General features: G+C 41.0%; 1 protein-coding gene across 2 annotated transcripts in view; it reads left to right on the top strand.

The window, feature by feature from the left end:
- fkbp10a (FKBP prolyl isomerase 10a) overlaps positions 1 to 26,349 on the top strand; it is a 400,035-nt gene extending 373,686 nt beyond the window's left edge. Inside the window, exons 9-10 of one of the 2 annotated variants that reach the window (XM_079878975.1) lie at positions 10,025 to 10,188; positions 24,799 to 26,349. In XM_079878975.1, the coding sequence (XP_079735101.1) occupies positions 10,025 to 10,188; positions 24,799 to 24,987 (353 nt within the window). In that variant the 3' untranslated portion in view covers positions 24,988 to 26,349. The remainder of the gene's footprint in view (positions 1 to 10,024; positions 10,189 to 24,798) is intronic. The other variant, XM_079878976.1, reaches the window with a different exon arrangement.
- Positions 26,350 to 27,576: the final 1,227 nt, after the last annotated feature.

Here is a 27,576-nt window from a genome sequence, read left to right as displayed (position 1 = left end):
CTGTGTTTGCTGTACTGTTACTGACCTTGGATTGTTTATACCGACTTCTGATTCTTCTGCTGCCTGTCTCGACCCGGATTGTTCATTGGACTGTGATTCCTGCCGCCTGCCTCGACTCTTGCCTGTTATCTGTTTCTGCTCTGAGATTATCTCCGTTGTTCTGTCTGCCCCTGATTTACCCTGCCTGTTGATTATTCTAATAAAGCTGCATTTGGATCTCTACCTTCGTGTCTCCGAGCAGTTTCGTAACAATAATATTATAGTATTATTTATTTCAATAATTGTAGCCTAATATTTATTTATTTAGTCATATTTATCAAATAACAGTTATTGAGTTTTGTTTGTTTATGTGTAGAATATAGGCCTACATAGATTCAGTGTGCATGTGTTACAGATGCTATTCAATCTCTCCATATTTCAGTGTCAGACAGGAAGAATTGAACAATTTACAATGCAACAAACTTTTATTAAACATGCAATTTATAACTTGTTGCAACCGTCCCCAGACCTATCAGCCATGACAGAACATCATATGCCTGCTAGACACACTGGCTTTGACACATGCTAACCATGTCACTTAGAAGTCAACAAAACAATAATTCAAACTAAGTAAGTTTTGATTAATTCATACAAAATGGGTGTTTGGTGTTTGGCGCCTTCCAGGCAGCGAGGGAATGGGTAGGTTTAAGGTTGAGGTTAGGGTTAGCTGCCTGGAAGGAGCCATTGGGGGCTAAAAACTCCATCGAGCTACAAAATGTCAGGACAGTATGACAAAAATGCATCTCATGAAAAAATTTACTTTTATACCTCCAAAACAAGTTTTGTTCAATAAATGCAGCAGCAGATGTTGAATATGTCTACTGTCTTCTTGGTGGGGGGAGGGTCTAACTGTGCATGTGCGATATGAGTGTCATCACTCTAGCTTGTTTCTGATTGGAGAAAAATGACATGTTGCAACCATCCCCTGTTGCAACTGTCCCCGGTCTCCCCTACATAATTATCTGTTTAAGGTGTACTGTCCCTTTAACTTAGTTTTACTCAGTATTTACGTTGTACATCTACCAAACCAGTTAAGTTGTGAAAGAGGAGACGGAACATACCAAAGTTATTATGCTTCTCTGTTTAATAAGTTTACTTCGGCTAATTTAGGTGAAGTTAACCTAATGTTACCAGTTAATGTTATCACTATTATTCATAATGACGGCAATGAAAAGGCTCCAACACACACCTCCATCGTTGCAGATTGCAGATGACATTATCCAGATCACAAACCTGAAAATAAATCAAAGCATATACGTGAAAATATTGTTTAAAAACCGCACTTAAACAAGGGTTGCGTCTATCTCACTTTACCTCAGTATTTCACGTTAGCTTGCTGCGGTTAACGTTACCGACGACTCTGCCCGCCTGATGAGCTAACTTGCTTAAGAGGCAGAGGAACACAGAAACATTATTTTTTATCGTTTTAACTAAAGAATATTTCGGCTAATATAGGTGAACTTAACTTACTCACCAGTTAATATTATCACCGTGACAGCGACCCGACCGACAGTCAGGAAAAAATGCAGTAAGGCACCAAAACCATTCTGACGGACAGTCAGGAAAAAAAGGCACCAAAACCATTCAGACGAAAACAAAACGATAAATCATGTTAGTTTGCTGTTAACATAAGTAAAAACATTTGAAAATGTTTGTTTTACATAAAATAGAAATAATATACTAACCTTTTTGGTGAGTTACATGATCTTTTGTCCATGCATTAACTGCCACTTCAACTCGTCAAAAAAACACTTGAAAAGAAATCTCAGTAACACTTTATTTTACGGTGCCCTTGATACAGAGTAATTACTTAATTAGGTACTCAGTAATAGACGTTGTAATAACATGTAACAAAATGTACTTAACATGTAACTAAGTTATGGAACAGCCTGTACTTACAAATTGTAATTACACACATGTAATAGGCAGCTTTATTTCTTTATTTTTCTAGCTTAGAACTGTCACAGAATGGAAAGCACAGGATTGTTCTTTGTTGCTCCTGCTGCTGCTGTTGCTTTGGTTTGCTATAGATGATGTGTTGTTATTCTAGATTTGAACTGACAGAGTGTGTCTGCTTCCCGGACAATGTTAGGAAGACTGTTCCAAAGTTGTGGTGCTAAATAGGAAAAGGATTTACCGCCAGCAGTCGATTTTGATATTCTAGGTATTATCAACTGGCCAGAATTTTGAGATCGCAATAGACGTGAAGGTCTATAATGCATTAAGAGCTTGCTCAAGTACTGGGGAGCTAAACCATTTAGTGCTTTGTAAGTAATCAGCAATATTTAAAAATTAATACGATGTTTAATAGGGAGCCAATTCAGTGTTTACAGAACCGGGCTAATATGGTCATACTTCCTGGTTCTGGTAAGAACTTTAGCTGCTGTGTTTTGGACCAGCTGTAGTTTGTTTATTAAGCATGCAGGGCAACCACCCATAAGAGCATTACAATAATCTAGCCTTGATGTCATAAACGCATGAACTGATTGTTCCGCATTTGTCATTGAGAAAATATGACGTAATTTAGATATATATTTTTAAGATGGAAAAATGCGGTTTTACAGATACTAGACACGTGACTTTCAAATGAAAGATTAGTATCAAAGAGCACACACAGGTTCCTAACCAACGACGAAGACTTGACAGAGCAGCCATCAAGTGTTGGACAGTATTGTAGGTTATCTAGGTTATTATGTGAGGAAGTTTTTTGTCCAATAATTAGAATCTCTGTTTTTTTTTTAGATTTAAGTATTAGGAAATTACTAGCCATCCAGTTTTTTTATTTCAGCTATGCATTCCGTTAATTTTGTGAATTGGTAAGTTTCGTCAGGGCGTGAAGAAATATAGAGCTGAGTATCATCAGCATAACAGTGACAACTAATGCCGTGCTTCCTAATGTTATCTCCTAAGGGTAACATGTACAAGTGAACAGCAACGGTCCTAGTACTGAGCCTTGTGGTACGCCATACTGAACTTGTGATCGATGAGACATCTCTTCATTTACTGCTACAAACTGATAACGGTCAGATAAGTATGATTTAAACCATGCTAGTGCAATTCCACTAAAGCCAACATAATTTTCGAGTCTATTTAAAAGAATGTTGTGGTCGATAGTGTCAAATGCAGCACTAAGATCGAGTAACACTAATAGCGAGATACAACCATGATCGGATGATAAGAGCAAATCATTTGTAACTCTAATGAGAGCTGTCTCAGTACTATGGTACGGCCTAAATCCTGACTGGAAATCCTCGCAGATATCATTTCTTTCTAAAAAAGGAACATAGTTGTGAGGATACTGCCTTTTCTAGTATCTTTGACAGAAAAGGTAGATTCGAGATCGGCCTGTAATTTACTAATTCTGTAGGATCAAGTTGCGTTTTTTTAACGAGTGGTTTAATCATAGCCAGCTTAAAAGTTTTCGGTACATATCCTAAGGACAAAGATGAATTAATGATATTAAGAAGAGGATCTGTGACCTCTGGAAGCATCTCTTTCAGTAGCTTAGTCGGAATAGGGTCTAACATACATGTTGTCGATTTAGATGATTTAAAGAGTTTAGTAAATTCTTCCTCTCCTATAGCAACGAATGAATCAAATTTTTCTTCAAGGAGACTACAATGCACTGCCTGATGCGATACTGTAATAGACGGTTGCATAGTTATAATTTTCTCCCTGATATTATCAATCTTGTTAGTAAAGAAGTTAATTAACCCTCTGAGGTCTGAGCTGTTTTCTGGGCCTGGAGGTGTTCTGACATGCTCTGACATTTGTGCTTATTTCTGTTACTTGTGACATTTTCATGGCTAAAGTCTGATTACACTGTATTCAGCACAAACTCTGCTACAATAATATATCAGCAGCATGTATATAAAAGTTTGTAGTTTTGAGATAATAACATTTATGCGTGGTTTGTGAAAAAACAAAAAAAAATTGTCACTGAAATAAGCTCATGAAACCCATACTGATTATTTCTTCATAAGACTTTTGAAAATTGTATGACGTAGCCCAGAATATTTGCTTCAAAACTATGTGAAAATCATCCTGACTGCTCATTCAGAGAAGACAATATATTGATTTAAAAATTTTACGACGTGTTTTGTGTGAGAAAGCTCTATGCAAGAGGCGTGGACATCTCATTATTATGTAAGCTTTTCTCACCTGAGAAAGACAAAAGACACTCCCTAATGGCCCTATTAGGAGCTATCAGGCCCTGCCATTCTGAGCAACCTTGCACAAAGAATGAGGAGATTTAAAAAAGAATGGCTTTTTAATTGTTTTTAATGTATTTACAACACAACATAATGACAAAAAAAAAAACACATTATTTAACACACTGAACTAAAGACAGAGACTTGAACTGTCACACACCTTTGTGCCATTCCTGAAACATAGTAGGCTACATACCTTTCATGACCATGGTGTTTGATTTTTCACTTTAGCATGTTCATGTATGGAGACTCATGTGAATGTTGAAGTCAGCAGGACTTATTCAGTGGCATCTTGTTCCTCTAAAAACAACAACAACAACAAAACAGCTGTGAACATTATGATATCAAGAGAAATGCTGCACAATTTGGGGAATATATTTTAGATTTTTCAGGTTAAAATAGCTTTTTAAAATGTACAGAATACACACACACACATATATATATTAGCCTACTTTTACCATGCTGTGTTTTATTAGAATATAAAAACATCCTCGTGTTGAACACGTAGGCTATACAAGCACTGAAAGGTTGCCTATCATTCTAGTTCACATTTCACATTTCATGTTTCTGTCTACATATATGACATTAGGCTTAGTTCATGTTTTTACTCCAAACTCATTTCATAACATACATTTTAATCTGGCACGACCAGTTTAACATGTCTTACCTTAAAAATCTTCTCATTTTCAAATCGCGTTCTTCTGAGGTAAATCCGAGGTAAATTCAAGGTAAACAGCACAGCACAGCACAGCTTACATTCGTCCAAACTCGATGAAAGCAGAGAAGAGTAAGTTACGAAGTCTCTGCTTCTTTGTTTTGAGGTGATGAGGGCGTTTATAGGTCTGCGTTTCTCCGCATGGATCATTTGCATGTCAATCGCTCGTGCGCGCGTGGGTGTGGTCACATTATAGTTAATGAGGACGCGTTTGAGAAACTGTACATGCCGCTGCTTTCGTATGGATTACTTAAAAATAGAATATTTGTTTTTTATATAATTTACATACTTTAAAAATAGAGATTCCAAGCGTTGTATAGACATGCGTTTCAAGTCTGTGTGACAAACATTCGCTGAGTTACAGGTCATTTTCTGTCGCGTTTCAGAATGAGTTTCACATTGAGAGAGACGGCAGAACGTGCATCATGTTTATTTTCTTTGTTTTACGGAAAACACAACATTTTGTTTTTATTATGAGTGTACACAAATAAAAGAAGACATTTAACAGTTTTGAATGATGTACAATACAAGTATGTAAAATCAAAATCAACAGAGTAATTTGCACTGATATAAAAAAAAACGAGCAGATCACGCCGGCGTGATTGCCGACCTCAGGGGGTTAAATAAATAAATAAATAAAGTCATTACTGCTGTGCTGCTTGGAAACGTCTGGGGTTGAAGATTTATTTTTCGTTAGTTTAGCCACTCTTTCAAATAAACACCTAGGGTTTTGTTTATTTTCTTCTAATAGGTTTGAAAAATAAGCAATAATAAGTGCTGGAAAAGAGAGAGTTAAAAGTTTCTGTCGCAATATCTAGTTCTTCTAGGCTATCTGGGATGCTGAGATGATGAAACTGATCAGGAAGATCATTAATAAAGCAATCTTTAGTGGCAGAAATGATAGGTCTAACATATTTGTAACACTGAGTCGACTTTGCAGCCTTGGCTAAATTAAGTTTACACAAGACTAAATAATGATCTGAGATGTCATCGCTCTGCTGCAGAATTTCAACGGCATCAGCATTGATTCCATGTGATAATATTAGACCTAGAGTATGATTACGAGAATGAGTAGGTCCTGTAAAAAGTAGAATGAATAATAATTTTAGAGAATTTACGATTAGCATTAGCCAGCACTTTTAAATTTGCTTTGATGTCAGGCGCTCTGGCTCCCGGCAAACATGTGACTATGGTGGCTGGTGTCTAGACCGTGTGCTCATGAGTGAGCTCCACACTGCAACTGACTGGGCTCTCCGGAGCACAAGCGTTGCGGCCTGTGTGATTGGTCTAGCGATGTCCACCCTGGTGGTTCAGAAGCGCCATAGTTGGCTCAGCCTGGTTGATATGGCGAATGCGGACAAGGTTCGGTTCCTGGAATCCCCAATTTCCCAGGTTGGGTTGTTCGGCGACGCGGCGGAGAACTGCGCCCAACAGTTCTCTGCTGCTCAGGAGCAGATGGAGGATGTCCAACACATCCTGGCCCGGCGGCCTGCTGCTGCCATCACCCCACCGCCGGTGGTAGTTCCTCCACCTGCACGTTGCCGAGGGTGCCCCCCTGCTGCCGCTCATGCTCCCGCTGGGCCACCGCAGCAGCCTTCACTCAGGCCTCAGCGGAGAGCTAGCCACAGGCAGACCGTCCAGCCTGTATCAGACGCTGCCAAACCAGTTGGCAAGAGCAAGGGATGGGGGGAGGAGTTCTTGAGATGGTTTCTGTTACACCGCCGGCTCCTGGTTCAGTGGTTACCGAATTGTCAGAAGAACAAATTCCTCTATTCCTGGGTTCCAAGAGGGTCAGATTGATGGTGTGCGAACCTGTAAAGCCTCGCAACCATTGATCCTCTCTTGTGTTGCCAGCCGGCAGACGGGTACGGTCCAAGGACCCGATTACGCCTTCTCCCTTACCCAATGCTGACCAGTGGAAACAGGTCAGTGCTGCAATGTGCACTCAGACCCCGCTCCGGACTGCCCCCGGGCCATCCGATCCCGGTCCCTGCTCTCCACTTCGCTGCCCCACCCCAGGTATGTATGTGGTGCCTCTGGTTCCCCTAGCACGGTTTTTGGAAACCTGGAAAGTGCTTTCCAATCCATCCAGCTGGATTCTCCGCACCATCAGACTCGGCTACACGATTCAGTTCGGCCGGCGTCCACCCATGTTCAGAGGCGTTTGTTTCACTTCGATGTCGAGCGAAAGAGCCCCTGTCATGCGTGCGGAAATTGCAGTCCTACTGGTGAAGGATGCGATAGGTCCAGTTCCCCTAGCCAAAATGAAGTACGGCTTCTACAGCCCCTACTTCATTGTACCCAAGAAAGGTGGTGGGTTAAGACCAATCTTGGACCTGCGTGTCTTGAATCGGGCCCTTTACAAGATTCCGTTCAAGATGCTAACAGCGATTGACCTGTAAGACACGTACTTTCATGTCTCCATCCTGCAGCGACACAGGCCCTTCCTGCGTTTTAAGTTTGAGGGTTGAGCGTATTAGTACAAAGTCCTAACCTTCGGGCTGGCCCTGTCGCCCCGCGTCTTTACGAAGATCGCGGCCATTGCTCTCATGAGAGAGCGTGGTGTTCGTGTCCTTAACTACCTCAACGATTGGCTGATACTAGCTCAGTCTCGGGAACAGTTGTGTGAACACAGGGACGTGTTGCTCCAACATGTCAGCCAGTTGGGTCTTCGGGTTAACTGGGAAAAGAGCATCGCTTGTCACAACTCGCCCGCCACCTCCTTTTATGGAGTCAGAAGCATCTGAGGTTGCTTCGTGCCACTCATATCCCCGGCCTGCTCAATCGTGCCACCGACGAGCTCTCACGACAGCATATGGCCCCCGGAGAGTGGAGACTTCATCCCCAGGTGGTTCAGCTGATCTGGGACCACTTTGGAGTCGCATATATTGATCTGTTTGCCAATCGGACTCGTCCCATTGCCAGATGTTTTATTCCCTAACCGAGGGCACTCTCGGCACGGATGCACTGGCACACAGCTTGTGCTCCTCTCGTCATCCCCTCCCTGGCCCATTCCTCTGAGGGAGGACCTTCTCTCTCAGAGACGGGGCACCATATGGCACCCGCACCCAGACCTCTGGAAACTTCATGTCTGGTCCCTGGATGGGAAGCAGAGGTTCTAGGTAATCTACCACAATCAGTCGTAGACACCATCACTTCTGCAAGAGCACCCTCTACGAGGCATGCTTACGCATTGAGGTGGAACCTGTTTGTTGAGTGGTGTTCTTCTCATAGAGAAGACCCCCGAAGATGCTTGATCAGGACCGTGCTTTCTTTCCTGCAAGAGGGGTTGGAGCGAAGGCTGTCTCCCTCCACCCTTAAAGTGTTTGCTGCCTCTATTGCCGCACATCACGATGCAGTGGATGGGAAATCCATGGGAAGGCACGACCTGGTCATCAGGTTCCTTAGGGGAGCGAGGAGATTGAATCTGCCTTGCGTCCCCTCCATACCCTCTTGGGACTTATCTCTGGTGCTGACCTCCCAGAGACCTTATCACTTCAGAGACCTCCCTTTGAGCCTTTGCAGTCAGTCGAGTTAACAATTATGTCGTTAAAGACTCCTGCTTGCATTGGCCTCTGTCAAGATGGTAGGGGACCTGCATGCATTTTCGGTCGATGAATCGTGCCTGGAATTCGTGCCAGGCCAGCTAACTCTTTTAGTCACTGATCACTGATGACATATGCAAATTTTATGATGTGATTGGAGGAGTGTGTGGGGATACAGTCATTTGTATAGAGGCAGTAGAGTAGTGGACTCAGCACACATCCCTGTGGGGAACCGGTGATGAGAGTGAGGGTGGAGGAGAGGTAGAGAGTGAGACAGAGTCTGACAAACTGAGGGCGGTTAGTGAGAAAGTCATGGTACATTTACTTTAATGTAAATTGTTGTGATGTTACTTGAAAAAACCATAAACAACAACACCTTGTTTCTACATCACTCTCATATGTAAATAGCTTAACACTAGAACTCCCAAGGCGGTCATTTTGACCGTTTTTAAATTTTACAATGTAATAACTTAAACACACAACAGTTCTGACTATTTCTACCTAGAACTACCATAACGGTCATTTTGACCGCACGCGTTATAGATATCATAAGTCCGCTACATTGGAAGTCTCGCAGAGGGACTTCATCATACGACTGGCGAGCGAACTTCACTCCGACCACATGGAATCAAAAGCCATACAACTGGAGGAACTGCAAACAAAATAAAACCAAGGAGATGTAGCCTATCAAATGTCACAACGTGTGTGGGAGCTGCAAGCGAAAGGCGGTGTTTACCTGTGTGGAATGTGCGTAAGCGTCAATGATGCGGTATGTTTGCGCCGTTCAAATGGGCAGTTAACCTGATTTTGTTCGTTAATATTTTTTGTTCACTGAAACGAATCGTTCTGAAGCAGTTCGTTTTCTTGTTTAGCTAATGTTCATGTTTTTTTTCTTTGCCTGTTTGTGTGTGTACATTTTCACATTCATTTGAATTAAAATTGTGTGTCCTGTTTATCATTACCTATCATTGTAGATCCATTTATTTTTAGATTTTGTATTGATTATTGAACTTATTGACAAACAGGGCTGTACTAACTGTATGAAGCTTTGACGTTTCCTAACTTTTGTGCATGTCTATTCACGTGGTGAGTGCGGTGACATTTTTTTTTATTTTGATGCAAAATGTTCCTCAAATAGAGGCAGCACCTGTCGGGGCAATCTTTCTTTTGTGCTTGTTTTAAGGGCTATGATGACAGGAATTAAAAGCTTCATTGGAAAAGAGAAGGTTAACATGTACAATAGATATTACATGACGAAAATGACGTTCAGTACGGCCATATGAACGTCAAAGTATGAACGGTCAGAATGACCGCTATGGTCGTTCTAGTAGTTATGGAATTCCGGTAGTTCTAGTGTTAAATCATTACTGCCCACTGATAGCCACGATAACTACAATGGTATGCAAAATAAGTACTGGCTTTATGTATGGTATACCGTCTAGGTTTTGGTCTCTTAGATATCGCAGGTTTCCCTGATCCCCTCTGTCTGTCTGTTTCTCTCTCCATTCCTCCAGCGTTGGGTGTACCCAGCAGTGCAGTGTTGCTGTTTGAGCTGGAACTACTACAGCTGCAGAAGGGTGTTCCTGAGGGCTTTTTGTTCATCTGGCTGCAGGACAGTCCTGAGCCACTGTTTCCTGTCATGGATATGAACCAAGACCAGGAGGTACCACTGGAGGAGGTATGTTTTTTTGCTGTCTGGCTAATTAATGTTGAACCATTTCTTTCTAGGTATATAGAACTGAGCGGCCCATGGACTGAGACCCCATTTAGGCCCCCCACAAACAGAGGTTGTATTAAAAGGATAGTTCAGCCAAAAATTAAAATTAGCCCATGATTTACTCACCCTGAAGTCATACTAGGAGTATATGACATTCTTATTTCAGACGAATACAATCGGAGTTATATTAAAACATTTCCTGGCTCTTCCAAGCTTGATAATGGCAGTGAATGGCTGGAAGTCCATGAAAGCACATCTATTCATGATTAAAGTGATCTACATGTCTCAGGTGGTTAATAAAGGTCTTCTGAAGTGAAGTGATGCGTTCGTGTAAGAAAAATATCCATATTTAAAACTTTATCGACTTAAGTAACTAGCTTCCAGCAGATGGCCGTACGCATTGACTTACGCCAAACGAGTAACACTTGAACTTGATGCACAACATAATGACTGAAAGCTCTGCCGGAAGAATGAAGAATGTAAGAATGTCATACACATCTAGGATGACTTCAGGGTGAGTAAATCATGGGCTAATTTTCATTTTTGGGTGAACCATCCCTTTAACATAAAATGTTACAGAATTTTAAGAATAAATGTAATTAAAAACGAAGCATCTAGTCTACTGGGCATTCTTGTGATACTGACATGTCCAAACATTTACCACCCAGTCAATTTGCAACCCAGTTCACGGGTTATTTTGGCAAGTTTGTAATCATTTTGTTACCATAAGAAACTTTGCATGGAAGGTAAGTGTGTGCACAGAGGTTGCACTATAAATATTAATTGTCTAACACTCTGATGACCTGGGTTGCTAAAATTAAAAATTTAATTCTGTTTTTACTTGACTTTAACCCTTTCACGCATAGTGGTCACTACAGTGGACAGCTATTAAAAATGCATTTTCTTGAATTTGCACAGGTTTTTATGGCAAAGTTGCACATCAATCTCTTCATTGGACCCTTGTGCATCATCCTATAAATTGCAACCAAGTGGCAAGCCTTTGTATTTCGATTTTTTCCCCCTCCAAACCAAGATGGCCAAGGGTCAGTCAGACATGCCAAATTGCTCCGGAATATCCACCCATTCCTTCTAATCTAGGAGACTCTTGTAGGTAAAAAAAATATTGCAGCATCAAGCAATATCTAATGAGTCATATCACAGTAAAATTTTCCAAGTTTTGATTTTAGATTGAGAGAAAACTCTGATTAATCACATGTCCACTGTAGTGGACGTCATGCATCAACTGCTATATTTCAGCTACAATTCATAATTATAATGTGAATATTGTTTTTGAAATTTAAAACTTAAAAACTTAATCTGCAGTGACTTTTTTTACTGTAAATAAATGTATTTGTATTATTAGAAAGTAATTTTCATTGACATCGAAAAAAGTAATGTGATTACATAATGTATGACACTTGTAATGCATTACTTTATTTGTTAGATCAAAAAGTAATCTGATTTCGTAATGCACGTTATTGTAATGCGTTTTTTTACTCATAACATCAAAACGTAATCTGATTACGTAATGCATGTTACTTGTAATGCGTTTCTTTACTCATAACATCAAAAAGTAATCTGATTACGTAATGCATGTTACTTGTAATGCGTTTCCTTCCTCATAACATCAAAAAGTAATCTGATTATGTAATATGCGTTATTGTAATTCGTTTCTTTACTCATAACATCACAAAGTAATCTGATTGCGTAATGCATGTTACTTGTAATGCGTTTCTTTACTCGTTACATCAAAAAGTAATCTGATTAGGTAATGCACATTACTTGTAGTTAATTACTTGTTAGATCAAAAAGTAATCTGATTAGGTAATGTATGTTACTTGTAACACATTACTTTACTTGTAACATCAAAAAAGTAATCTGAATGGGTTATGCATGTTACTTGTAATGCGTTACCCCCAACACTGATCATTTCAGATGAGATTGAAAAAAACGTATCGCTAGGTTTTCTCAGAGGAGGGCTATGATAGAAATGTGCATGTCCATCTTGAACATAATCAGAATTATCATCTAATAAGGGTAAATCTCCATACTCTGGTGCACTGGAGGGAGCATCTGAGTGGTTTCCACAGTTGTACCTTGACAGGCTGTAGAAAATTCTGATGGAATCACGTCCTCATGTTCTGATATCATAGATACGCGAAGTGCAACTTGTATGAAGTTTTATGAAGCCTTTGCAATGTTTTGCATTTTAATTTTTTGTATATATTTTATAGTTTTCACATGATTTGATATAATTGTATTGATTAGTTCGTTAAATTCACATACTTTATCTTTTTGATTATTGTCTTATTTAATACAGTATATCTTCAGTTTAAACCATAAATGCATGCTGTCCACTCAAGTGGACATCTGAAGATCTCTTTGAAAAATTTGTAAAAAAATAAAATAAAAATCAATTCTTGTTTTTCATGCCCTAAGAGCAATAAAAACACATAGGAAAAAAATCCTGACTGAGGATATCATAATTCATGCATGAAAGGGTTAAATATTTTAATGTTTGATTGGTTTTATGTGACATTGACATCACAAGAATTTATTTGGCAATAGCTCTTTTAATTTTATCAAGCACTTTGGGTTATTTTTGTTTTCGTTTTATTCTGCTTTCACAATGTGAAGGAACATTGCACTCATGCTATTGATCCAATTTATTGATAAAAGTCCCATACTATATATGCCATGCTTAAAATCTCATGTCTCTTTCCCATCTTTTTAATTGGTCTTTTCACGGTTATATTTCTAATGTAGGGAAAAGCAATAGACCAGACCATAGACCTTACTTTTTTATTGATCAAAAGGACAAAAAATGCTTTGGATAATCTGTCCATCTGTTATGTTTAAAACATACACTTAGAGGTTAAGTAAAAAAAAAAAAAAAAAAAAAGAGCCAAACTCCCCCTAATATATGGCCTGAGGCCCCTTGGTCTTAAAGGCCCTGACACTTAACCTCTTGATGCTAACTGTCCTGACGTTGGGCTTGACGTCACTTTGTTTACCATGGTATACATTTACTATATAGAATATTGTCTAAAAATATTAAGAATGATAACAAAGTATACATCATTTGAAAGTTCTAAGGGTTTAGTGTCAATCTACGGTGTTTGTTTTACAATATAAATGCTTTAGCAAGTAATATTGTAATTTGTGTAGAGAGTGCAAATGACAACATGCAGAATCAAAACAGGACTCCATACCTTTGTTATAAAATAGCGATCACGAGATGAATCCAGTCTGTTACACTTGGTTAAAATGTCCATGACAACTATTGAGGTATCAACCATTGAAAAACATTCAACTGCACTTTTTGTCGACAAAAACGTTAAATGCATGAAATATTGATATATTGTCCATTGTTTACATCATATTTTGCCTGAATGATCTGCTCTCCATCATTGTTCTTCAAGAAATTATGCAATCTGTGCACCATTGATTTTTGTAAAACTATAAGATTGTATACATTACACTCTCACAAACAGCTGGGCCTGTCACCAAAGTTTATTTTTCAAAATAGTGCAGCAGTTTTACTTATAATATCTAAGCAGTGCTGTCGGATTTTGTGACGTCTTGAGAGGCATATTTTCCAGCTATTGTCGTTGTAGTAAATATTTTTACAAAACTTTTAGCCAATGCCAAGACCATTCCAACAACGTGTGTGCTGTTTACCTTCCGCAAGTGCACATTAGAGGCGTTTTTATTATTATGTACAGCTGTCTGGACCATTCTGAAAGAGGTGCACCTGTCCCGTCACTGTTATTCTTCCGCATCCCCGACCACACTGTTTTTCCCTTCATTTGCTTGAAAAGCAAATCCTCGCCTCCCTAAAACAGCTTATTTCCCTCATGAGGATGTATTAAAGAAGAGGCTTGGAGGAAAATAACTCAAAGAAGTCAGCAGCAGAATCATAGCAGTGCTTTTCCTGAATGGGGTAGTTCTCCAGAGTGCAGTCTGGACTATGAGGCAGGGCAACGCGTGTCCCTCCGCCCACCCCCAATTTAATTGGTTTAGAATACAGCAATTTTATTGGCGTAGACGTTTCAAGCCTGAGCATGCACATTCCTTTATGTACAATTTTGTGAAATATTTGGCCGTATTAAAGAAATATTAAGTGCTAACTCTTATCTTATTTTATTCTGTTTACCATGGTAATTTTAGTTAGGATCTATTGGCTAATGTTTTATTGTACTTAAGACACAGAATAGATTTATTGTTTAAAAAAAACGAACACTTGGTGACGGCAAAGTGCAAATAAAATGTTTAATGGCAAACTCATGTTTACCTGTTAATACAATATAAGGGCCTATTGGTTCTGTTTAGGCCTATGTTATAGTTTTTAAAGGTTCCTATTTGGCCTAAATAAGTGTCAACAGGTTAACATATACGACTATGACTGTGACATCAGGTATTAAAAATCCAATTATTTATTTATCCATCCCCACATTGTGTGTTAATGTGGTAATCTACATATGTATGGGATAAAATTGTTTCTAGTATTAACACTCACATATAGCTGCATAACTAAAAAAATCATATAAATCACTGCTGTAAATCTGTACAATCTAACTGTAACGATCAGGTTGTGTAAACACACGAAGATGAAGATGAGTAAACAGGTCATCTTTAATAATCCACACAGGTTAAGTCCAACATAGAGGCAAGCAATCTAGCCGTAGTAGAAATGAGACCATACAAAGACACAAACAGAACTGAACTTAGAAATAGAACTCAGCCAAATAGAATTCAGCCTTGCGGTACTCAATACTGATCTTATATAATAGATATGATAGATCTTCCTTTACTGCTACAAATTGATGATGATCAGATAAGTATGATTTGCACCATGCCAATGCAATTCCATTAATGTTAGCGTAGTTTTCGAGCCTATTCAAAAGAATGTTGTGGTTGATAGTGTCAAATGCAGTGCTAAGAAAGAAATAGCGACGATTTGTCCTGCATTGGGGTCTCTGCAACCGGAACCAACCAATTTACTGGGCTCTCTAAGCTAGCTAAATTCAAAGCTGTATCTAAAGCCTTTGCGTTCTTATTACCTCGATTAAAGTTTGGATATGTGTCTCTAATTCTGAAATATTTTCTGTCATCCTAAATATATTCCTGCAATTATTACATGTGAATCCCTTGCCGCTGACAGAGAAGCATGTTTGTTGATTGATTCTGACTTACCACATTTGTTTGATGAGCTCATAAAGGATAGAGCGCAAGAGAGAAAAGAGACGTTGTGCACAAATGGCAATTAACAGGCTAGCGAAACGCTAGATTAGATTAAAAGCTAACAGTGTCAGATTAAAATGTCAGTGGGACTTATTTGTACAAGAGAGCATAAATGACCATACATCTACAGTCCTGTCATATCTACAGTTCTGCATTTACAATGTCACTGTAGAGAAACGTATCAAATGTTTTCCTATAATAAACCATGGTTGACAAGATTTTATGCTTTGGCTGAGAGAGCATGACTCTCAGGGCTGGTAATGTTGAACTGCATAGAACAGTCAGGTCCAACCTGAAGAGGGCAATCAACTGGCAAAATCAGCCTATAAACAGAAAATTGAAGGCCACTTCAGCAGCAAATGTGATTCATTAGCATACAAATAAAAATAAAAAAAGTTAAATCACTTTGTCTGCTTTGAAGTCAAAATGGGTGAGACTAAGCCTATACAGTCACAATCTACAGATACCCTGGTACCCGATGTTAGCATAGCTGATGTTAAGGAAGTGTTTAAAAATGCCAATCCAAGTCAAGTAATCTTCATTTATATAGCGCTTTTAACAATGTAGATTGTTTCAAAGCAGCTTTACAGAGATTAACGTATAATTTAGGTAACAGAGATTGTTTTGGCTTTATAGCGGTTCTTTAATAAAGTTATTTTCCAGCTAAAGTTAGTTTTGATTGATTCGTTTCCGTCGCAACGATCATTTGTTATTAAATTAGGGGCAGCTAAGACGACACCATTCTCTCTACACAGACTTTTCCCGACAACGCTTTATCTGTAGAGTGATAAAGGGATCCTTCATAGGGAGAGACTAGTTGGCACTTCAGCACTGCGTTGTCATCGGGTCCAGGCGAAGGTCCTTCATCAGATCTGGATACAGCCTGGATCCGGCAGGCTGTGGGAAAACCTCGGGATAAACAAAGACACTAAAATTAGAGTAGATGCCATTCTTCTTATGATGTAACGAGTACATCAGGATTTATGGGAAGTGTTCCCGGTTCCGGCTGACCTAATCTATGTAGCCTAACATTGAATTATAGAATTCTATAATCTATTATGTGAATGTGAATGTGTCTTTAATCTAGCTTTGAACTGACAGAGTGTGTCTGCTTCCCGGACAATGTTAGGAAGACTGTTCCAAAGTTTTGGTGCTATATAGGAAAAGGATCTACTACCAGCAGTCGATTTTGATATTCTAGGTATTATCAACGGGCCAGAGTTTTGAGATCGCAATAGATGTGAAGGACTATAATGCGTTAAGAACTCTCTCAAGTACTGGGGAGCTAAACCATTTAGTACCTTGTAACTAATCAGCAATATATTAAAAAGTATACAATGTTTAATAGGGAGCCAATGCAGTGTTGACAGAACCTGGCTAAAATGGTCATACTTCCTGGTTCTATTAAGAACTCTAGCTGCTGCATTTTGGATCAGCTGTAGTTTGTTTATTATGCGTGCAGGGCAACCACCCATAAGTGCATTACAATAATCTAGCCTTAAGGTCATGAATGCATGAACTAACTGTTCTGCATTTTTCATTGAAAGCATATGTCGTAATTTAGATACAGTATATTTGGAAGAATTCAGTTTTACAGATGCTAGAAACGTGGCTTTCAAGATTGGTATCAAAGAGCACACTCAGGTTCTTAACCGACGACGAAGACTTGACAGAGCAGCCATCAATTGTTAGGCAGTATTCTAGGTTAGAATGTGCAGAGGTTTTTGGTCCAATCATTAGAAACTCTGTTTTCTCAGAATTAAGTCATAGGAAATTACTAATCATCCAAATTTTTATATCAGCTATGCATTCCGTTAATTTCTTGAATTGGCAAGTTTCGTCGGGACGCAAAGAGATATAGATAATAATCCAAAGAATGTAACCCGAGCCATAGACAAGAGCAGACAGTGTGTGTTTGTGTGTGTGTGTGGCAAGTCACATTGACCAAAGCTTGGCCATCCCCCTCACAAATCAATCAAGAATGTGAAAAAAACTTAGGTGCCGAGGGAGACTCATTGTCCCCTAGTGTGTCATGCTTACAAAGGGACAGAAGCAAAGATGCAAGTAAAACTCAGATTTTATTGAAAGTGATGAAAATAGTCCGATGGTGAGAATCAACTGGTGACACAGGGACTGGATGGTCAGCAAAGATGTCCGTGAAGTGAAGTGGTGCAGAAGTGATGATCCAGGTGAAGACGTAATCCGAAGTGAACGAGGAACAGGAATTTTGGATACATGAAACATGGGATAAATTCTCCTGTACACTGGAGTGAGGTTGAGGCGGACTGCCACCGGACTAATGATCTTGGTGACAGTGAACGGGCCGATAAATTTTGGAGCAAGTTTATTAGAAACGGAGCGGAGAGGAATGTTCTTTGTAGAAAGCCACACTTTTTGACCAGCGACGTATATGGGAGGCCTAGACCGGTGATGATCGGCTTTGGCCTTGGTGCGCGCTCCCACTTGGAGTAGAGTCTCGCGGGCTCTAGTCCAAGTGCGATGACACCTCTGGACGAAGGCATGAGCGGAGGGGACTGCGACTTCGGACTCCAGACTAGGAAAGATTGGTGGCTGGTAACCTACACTACACTCAAACGGAGATAGGCCCATAGATGACACTGGTAACGTATTGTGGGCGTACTCCACCATAGACAGTTGTTGGCTCCATGAGGAAGGATTCTTGGAGACCAGACATCGCAATGTTCTCTCCAAATCTTGGTTGGCTCTCTCAGTTTGACCATTGCTCTGGGGATGAAACCCTGAGGACAGACTGACAGTCGCCCCCAATAACTTACAAAACTCTTGCCAGAATTTGGACACAAATTGGGGTCCTCTGTCGGAAACCACGTCTGTCGGGAGGCCATGTAAGCGAAAGACGTGATTAACGACCGTCAACGCTGTCTCCTTGGCTGAGGGTAATTTGGGCAAGGGAATGAAATGAGCCGCCTTCGAGAAACGGTCCAACACGGTCAAAACTACCGTGTTACCCTGGGAGGGTGGGAGGGCGGTGACAAAATCTAGCGAAATGTGGGACCAGGGTCTCGAAGGGACCGGCAGCGGTTGAAGTAGCCCATCAGGGGGTCGATTGGAAGTCTTACCAGTGGCGCAAACTGAGCAAGCCAACACAAAATTGTGAACGTCATTAGCCATACGTGGCCACCAGAATCGCTGCTTAACCAGAAAATTGGTGCGACTAACTCCTGGATGACAAGCCACGTTGGAACAATGCCCCCACTGAATAACGTCAGACCTTAATCCCTCCGGCACAAATAAACGATTCGGTGGGCAACCGACCGGGGGCGTTACCCCTTCTAAGGCTGTCTTGACCTTCGATTCGACCTCCCATACGAGTGTGGAGACAAATGAAGAGTTTCGTTGCAAAACGAGATATATCCATTTTGAGAAATGTTGGTTATTTGACATTATTATTTAAGACATCAACAGTCAAGTTCATTCACATTTTTTGTACATTAAACTATTACTTGAGCTCAGTGAAGGCCAGGGACACAATATTCTTCAAATCCACGATATTTTTTATTTAATTTTATGTCCATAAATAGTTCATAAATAAGTCAAAAACCATGCCAAAATGCAACATATTTATCTTAACATTGTCAAACATCTTAAATTGGTTTAAAAAAATACATCATAAATATATGGAATAGTATATACAAAGATTGATTAATAATAATAAGATTCTGAGTTAGTTTTGGCCAGAACATACACAACATAACATTTTTTTTTAATTTTTTTTTTGCAAAACGCTATATATCCACCATAGGCTATATTCTACTACTGTAATACCATTGAAGAAATCTTTTGGATCATCAGTGGGAAAATTAACAATAATTGATCAATTAATCGTAAATAATATTAAAAAACATAATGCCATAATAAACATAATGTGACTATGGCATGTGCCAGTAATCCAGGGCAGTCCCTGAATGAAAAGGTTGGATAACAACGTACGGACGTCTGTGTGCTTGTGCTTCACATAGGGACAGTGGGCATTAAAAAAAAAAAAAAAACCCGTTGCGCTGCCTGGCTAGCTGAGCTGTCAGAGCAGACAAACTGCAGGATGTTTATCGTTTCAACCATCCTTAAACAGCTTCGGACTATTTGTGATTAGTTACAATTTAGATAAGTAAGATTAAGTTAGTTAGATAAACGACTTGTAGCTTGTTACATAACGTTAGCTTGACTCTGAAGTGGGTCGCAACACCGGACACGCAGCTCATCGCCGCGCCGCGCCACGTCTAGGACAACTCTCACCTGAAAATCCGTTAGCATCAGCAATTTTCTGATTTCTGTAAATAAATTTAAAACTAAATGTATATTGCAGCACGGGGTTAAGTCCGTATATACATTAACTACGATTTGAGACACATAAATGTAAATTTAATATAAAACTATGTAAATGGTGCTGTGGCGCAGCAGGATTTTAAAAACGGTCCTGAGCCGTTGCTGGGCGCCGCGGACAGACACCGCCGGTGTGTGTACTCTCATAGAGAATAATGTGTTCGCATTTAAAAGACGTGGCGCTGCGCGGCGCGGCGCTGAGCTGCGCGTCCGGTGTGCGACCCGCTTGACAGACAGCTGTTGATCAGTGACGTAGCCTACGTGACTGACAGCTCGCCGCCTACAGTATAAACAATTAAATGGTAAACGTTTTTTAGTTAGCCTATTGAATCCTCTTTTTAAAAATATATGTTTTATGTTTTGATATTATCGTTAAATCACTGAGCAAATCGGAGCACTTCACCGGTGGTGACTCTCTCCTCGCTTGACATCCTGAGCTCGCGCAGCATCCTGAACGTTCTATAGCCTAACCGTTATATCGCACTTTGTAAAGAAACTGGGCTGGCGGATATCGCGTTTTGTGAAAAAATACATTTTGTAGTAGGCTTAAAATGTACATTTTTAAATCTTATTAATGGCAGCAATTCACACATAGATTAAGGTACATCTGAACAGTGATTTCCAATAATAAAATCCAAATGTCAAAAAATGGCGTTTATCGCGTTTTGCAACCGAACTCTTCAAATAGATTCTCGGGTAAAATGCACTCGGGAGTAGACAGGCGTTCGGAACGGTCAAAAATGCGCGATAAAGAATCGGGTTTGATGTTCTTGGAACTCGGGCGATACGAGAGAGTAAAATCAAAACGTCAGAAAAAAAAGTGCCCAACGAGCCTGCCTGGAGTTCAATCTTTTGGCGGTTTTAATGTATTCCAGATTCTTGTGGTCGGTCCAGACGATAAAAGGTACCCCCGACCCTTCTAACTAGTGGCACCATTCCTCCAATGCTAACTTGACTGCCAACAACTCTCTGTTACCAATGTCATAATTGCGTTCGGCAGGGGACAAACGGTGGGACAAAAACGCGCATGGGTGCATTCTGTCGTCTGTGGGAGAACGCTGGGATATCACTGCACCTACCCCCACCTCTGACGCATCGACCTCCACCACGAACTGACGTGAAGGATCAGGGGTAATCTGATGTTATTTCAGCCAGCGCTCATACCTGTATTTACATTCGGTTTTCGGCTGAAGTCCACAGTTGTCGATTGTCGAGTTCACGCGCATAGGTTTAGTACGTACGATCATGCGCCCGAACTCGACAATCGACTACTGTGGACTTCAGCCGAAAACAGGATGTAAATACAGGTATGAGCGCTGGCTGAAATAACATCACTTTTATTAATAACTTTCACATCTACTGCAGTCAGATTCACCCGCGTTCACTCTAAAGGAATCACTCACATGGCTGGTGCACTTGTAATGACACATCAAGGATGTTAAGAAGCTAAAAGCAGGTTTAAAACTTGCCCCATTGAAGTCAACAGGGTGCAAATTTTAAAAAGAGGATAACACGATGTAGGCAACACCGATTTTTGTCGTTGTTCTCTGTACTGACAGCACTCCAAATTTACAAAAAAATGAACTCAATGTTAAAATTGACCGGAGTTCTCCTTTAACCTTCTCAGGATCCATACGTATTCCCTCAGATGACACAATGTAACCTAGGAAAGGAACAGACTGTGCATGAAAATCGCATGTCTCCGCCTTGACAAAAAGCCCATTCTCTAGCAACCTCTGAAGCACTCGCCGGACGTGCTGCACGTGTTCCTGGAGAGATGATGAAAAAATCAATATGTCATCCAGGTAGACATATATGAACTGGTCGACCATATCTCGCAGCACGTCGTTGTCGAGTGCCTGGAAGACTGCTGGGGAGTTGGACAAACCGAAAGGCATGACCAAGTATTCAAAGTGCCCCCTGGGGGTGTTAAAAGCAGTCTTCCACTCATCCCCCTTCCTGATGCGGACCAAATGATAAGCATTACGTAAGTCCAATTTAGTGAAGATAGACGCTCCCTGCAACCTCTCGAAGGCTGAAGACATCAACGGCAAAGGATAAGTATTCTTTATCGTGATGCTGTTCAGCCCTCACTAATCAATACAAGGTCGCAGAGATCCATCCTTCTTCCCCACGAAAAAGAACCCCGCCCCCGCTGGAGAAGAGGAAAGATGGATGAACCCCGTTGCTAGAGAGTCAGAAATATATTTCTCCATGGCCCCCCTCTCTGGAACAGAAAGCGAATATAACTTGCCTTTAGGCGGAGTTGTACCTGGCAGTAAATCTATTGCACAGTCATAGGGACGGTGCGGAGGAAGAGACGCAGCCCGAGACTTACTGAACACCTCCTTCAGGTCCTGGTACTCCGCGGGCACGTTAGATAAATCCACTGCCTCCTCCTGAAACACAGAGACAGAAACAGACGAACAAGCAGAGACAAGACAGGACTCATGACATTTAGTGCTCCACTCCACTACTGCTCGTTGTTGCCAGTCTATTTTGGGGTTATGGGTGATGAGCCAGGGGTGTCCTAGAACAATGGGTGCGAGGGGGGAGTCCAGTATGTAGAATGAAAGGGTCTCAGTGTGGTTGCCTGACGTGACGAGCGTGATGGGTCCGGTGGTGAGTGAGATGTTGGGTAGGTCTTGGCCGTTGAGTGCGTGAACTTCAATCTTGCGGGTGAGTGGAAGGAGGGGAACTTGAAACTTGTGTGCAAATGAATAATCCATGAAGTTACCTTCGGCCCCGGAATCCACCAGTGCTTGACAATCGTGCTCGTGGGCTGACCATCTTAGTCTTACTGGGAGGAGCGTAGATGTTGATGAGGTCTTCTCGGCGGAGATCCCACCCGACAGTAGCCTCATACTTACTGCCGGGCTTGCCCTTTTACTGGACAGTTGAAGGTAATATGTCCCGATGCTCCACAGTATAGGCAGAGCCCTTGGGATCTCCGCCTCTCCTTCTCCTCCCGAGTAAGCCGAGCTCGCCCAACCTGCATGGGCTCGGGATCGTAGACGGGACTGACCGCATCCTCGCCGCTGGACCGCTGACTCTCGGCTCCTCCCGCCCCTCGGCTGGGCAGTATCCGTCGCTCGACACGGGATAGTCGTGCGTCTACTCGAAGAGCCAGTTCGATAAGTTTGTTGAGGGACGTGGGCAGGTCCAGGGCGTAGATCTCCGCCATCCCCCATAGCGCTGCCTTCCCAGTTAGTAGCGTGAGGACGAACGCGACCTTGGCGGATTCGCTGGAAAAAGTCCTGGGTTGCACGGAGAAATGCATCGAGCAGAGAGTTAAAAACGCTCTGCAAAAACTGGGCTCACCTGCGTAGGACTCTGGTACTGGAAGGCGGGGCTCTGACTGGGAAGCGTTGTCCGGTGGTGGGGGGGGAACGGGCGGTGTGGGTGGCGCAGCGGGACCTCGCAGAAGTTGAAGTTGCTGGGTGAGCTCGGACACCTGCAACACCAGCGCTTGAACTGCTCATGCTGTATCGTTGAGATTCCTTTCTTGATGGTCCATACGTTGAATGCTGGTGCTGACAAATGTCTCTAATGATGAAGGATTACTTGCTGCTTCCTTAGCTTGGTCAGATCGTTCTGTCATGGTTACAAAGGGACAGAAGCAAAGATGCAAGTAAAACTCTTTTATTGAACACTTTTATTGAAAGTGATGAAAATAGTCCGATGGTGAGAAGCAACTGGTGACACAGGGACTGGATGGTCAGCAAAGATGTCCGTGAAGTGAAGTGGTGCAGAAGTGATGATCCAGGTGAAGACGTAATCCAAAGTGAACGAGAAACAGGAACGGGAACACGAACAGGAACGCGAACAGGAACGCCAACAGGAACGGGATCACACACGAGAGACATAAACAACGATCTGACAAAGAGAGGAGAATGCGGTGAGGTTTTATAGGTGTGTGAATGAGCTGCAGCTGGTGATGATGAATGAGATCAGCTGGATCGCTGATCTGCCGGAATTGAGCGGTAACGCCCACTCACACACACCCACACACACAAAACAACAGCTACACGAGACAAGAAGGAAACAATGAATTTATGAACCGTGACATAGTGAAGAGTAGATAGATATACAAATCGCTGAACATTTGGGTAAATACAACATGATTAAATTTGGAAATGATTAAAGAGGCGTAAAAACTTTAAAAAAAATGAATGCATTTGTTATGCGTCACATTTTATGAACATTGCCCTCAAATGTATATAAGCTACAGCTATGTGAGCTCACAATATAAGGCACAAATTAAATGTAATTTTTATCTGTAATTTAATGCACAAATAAATGCAAATCCTTTTCATTTGTACTCGAAAACAGAAGACATTTTGCATTAGTTGGCAGAGTACAAATGGAAAATGATCGCATTTAATTGTGTATAAAATTACAGATTTAAATGGTTTACATGCATTAAAAGTCAAAAAACTGTTTCATTTTCTCACAATATACATTGCAATCACCACATTTTTCAATGATTCTCAAACGACTCGATGGATGAATCAGTCTCTCTAAACCCCTCCTATCCAAGAGCCTGCTCTGCTCTGATTGGCCCAATGGCCCAGTCTGTAGCGATCTAGTCAAGTCAAGTCACCTTCATTTACATAGCGCTTTTAACAATATAGATTGTATCAAAGCAACTTTACAGTGATAATAGTAAATTAATGTAACAGAGATTGTTTTGGCTTTACAACAGCTCTAGAATAAATTTATTGTCGACATGACACCATTCTAACAGAAAACCCTTAATGCGCTCTGGCTCGCTCATTTGCACAACAACAGTGCCTGGTGACTCGAGAACACAAAATGTCTAATCAAGTCAGCATACAATTAAACAGACTCCCTCCTATCACACACATTTGAAGAGAAAATACAGAGACCTCTGTGACTGGTATGACTTGTGACATGCATGTATATTGCATCTGCTTACCGATTATTTTTTGTTCTTTTCTTCTGCAGTTTTCAGCTTTCATTATGCTACAGGTGGCTGAAGGCAGAGGCCGCATACATCCAGGAATAGACAGTGACACTGTCCTAAAGGACATGTTCAAAAATCAAGATCGCAACACAGATGGCAAGATAACTGAAGATGAACTGAACATCACAGTAAATGAGGAAGAGGAAGTGCCTATACATGAGGAGCTGTAAGGGCAACAAACTAGTTTGTATAATTCAGGTATTATCAGGTTTTTATAATTCAATTGTAATTGGCTGAATAATTCACCCTTCGTCAAGGGGATCCATAGGTTCGGTAATGGATCCTGTGGCGAGCAGGACAAGGCCAAGGGCCGTGGGAGAACGGCACGAGGCCGGTGGCGTAATTACAGATGAGCGACACCTGCGCAACGCACCGGTCTCGTATCTCTCACGGATGAGCGGAAGCATAAAGGAGGAGCGACGACAGTGAGAGATACGAGACGCAGGTGTCGCTCATCAGTAATTACGCCACCGGCCTCGTGCCGCTCTCCCACGGCCCTCGTCCTGCTCGCCACAGTTCCAATGACATAAATTGCACTATAAAAATAATAGTAATAATTGTTGCAGTGTTTAAGAGGCCGCATTAGAAGATATGTTATAATAAATGACCTTTGTGGTGGATTTTTAATAGATAAAATAGTAAACTGTATATTAAACTAACCATGTTTCTAACATCTAACCTTATTTCTCTTTTTAGGCCTAACATAACACTTTAAAACACAAATTACTAAAACGTTCTGTCCTGTGTTTTTGAATGTTGTATGTTGTGTTGCCATACCCCTTTTACTTTGGTTGTGTGAGTGTAAAAATTACAAATATGGGAAATGAAACTAGACAGATGATTAAGTTTGAACCTTGTGATTAACAATGAAGTAATCATTAAAACAAAGTTTGCTTTACCTAGTAACAGAAGGGTTTGTCTTTGAAAACCAATCAAATTGTGGGGAAATTATGTAATGCAGCATGACATTTTTTGCCATACCTCCTTATTCTATAAAAACTGTTCTATTTATGTTAGCTGATGGGATTCTCAATGCAATTTGTCTGAGATCACCCGGCCTTGCTTCTTCTTGGGGGAGATTCTCTAAGAACTTCTCGAAAGATCCTCCGACCGTGATTAAAGCATTTAGAGGACATTTAGAGGACATTTGCGGAAGTCTGTTTGTCGATTATTCTTGCGCAGGAAGTAAGCTAGTTAGGGGGACAAGAATTAGCACCCAGCCGACGTCGATGTGTAGACACACTAGGGCAGGGTTTCTCAAACTCTGTCCTGGAGGGTCACTGTCCTGCACAGTTTAGCTCCAACCCTGATCAAACACACCTGAACAAGCTAATCAATGTCTTCAGGATCACTAGAAACTCACAGCTTTGTGTGTTTGATCAGGGTTGGAGCTAAACTGTGCAGGACAGTGGCCCTCCAGGACCGAGTTTGAGAAACCCTGCACTAGGGTATAGGATTAGCACCCAGCCGACGTTGATGTGTAAACGCGCTAGGGTCTAGGGTTAGACTCGGCCGACACCGATGTGTAGACGCGCTAGAGTATAAATATTATAGGACGTAGTTAGGTTTAGGGAAAAAATCTACCACACCTTTCTATGTCCTTTTTTTCTGTCTAGTTAGTCAAGTCACCTTCATTCATATAGCGCTTTTAACAATATGAATTGTTTCAAAGCAGCTTTACAGTGATAATAGGAAATTACAGGCTTTACAGCAGCTCTAGGATAAAGTTATAGTCCAGCTAAAGTTAGTTTTGATTGATTGAATCACTTCTGTTGCGAAGATAATTAGTTATTAACTTAGGGGCCGCTAACATAACACCATTCTAACAGAAAACCCTGAACGCACTTTGGCCGTCCATCCGCACAAAACAGTGCCTTGTGGCTCAAGAACGCACTCCCGGAAATAGGTTCCAAGGTGCACGTGGTGACTCTGTACAGATAAAACGACAATGTTTTATCTGTACAGAGGTAAAGGGAAGTACTGAGCCTTGTGGTACGCCATACTGAACTTTTGATCGATAAGACTTCTCTTCATTTACTGCTATAAACTGATAACGGTCAGATAAGTATGATTTAAACCATGCTAATGCAATTCCACTAATGCCAACATAATTTTCGAATCTATTTAATAGAATGTTGTAGTCCATAGTATCAAATGCAGCACTAAGATCAAGTAACACTAATAGAGAGATACAACCAGGATCGGATGATAAGAGCAAATCATTTGTGACTCTAATAAGAGCTGTCTCAGTACTATGGTAGATCTGAGATGTCATCGCTCTGCTGTAGAATTTCAATGGCATCAACACTGATTCCATGTGATAATATTAGATCTAGAGTATTATTACAACGAGGATTAACCACATAATCAATGTAACTGAAGGATGGGTTTGTTCAGTTGAAAGTAGTTTACATGCCTCTTAGAAAATCTGAAAGACATTTACCTAAGAAAAGGTAGAGAAGGGTCATTTTCAGCAAAAAAGAAATGTCCCTTTTCCAGGATACTAGAAAAGTCTAAAATCTTGGAGGGTGTGGTTGCAGCCCAATTAAACAAACACTTAATTGAAAATAAACTATTTGAGCCTCATCAATCAGGATTTCGAAAATTACACAGCACTGAGACTGCGTTGGTGAAAGTCGCTAATGACTTACTAATTGCCTCCGACTCCGGCTCCACGTCCATTCTCATTCTCTTGGATCTCAGTTCAGCCTTCGACACTATTGACCATGCACTGTTACTCAATCGCCTCGAACATGTAT

This window comes from Squalius cephalus (genome assembly GCF_949319135.1).
Source record: "Squalius cephalus genome assembly, chromosome: 8".
Classification (NCBI taxonomy): Eukaryota; Metazoa; Chordata; class Actinopteri; order Cypriniformes; family Leuciscidae; genus Squalius; species Squalius cephalus.
This window is presented reverse-complemented; position numbering and strand designations above follow the sequence as displayed.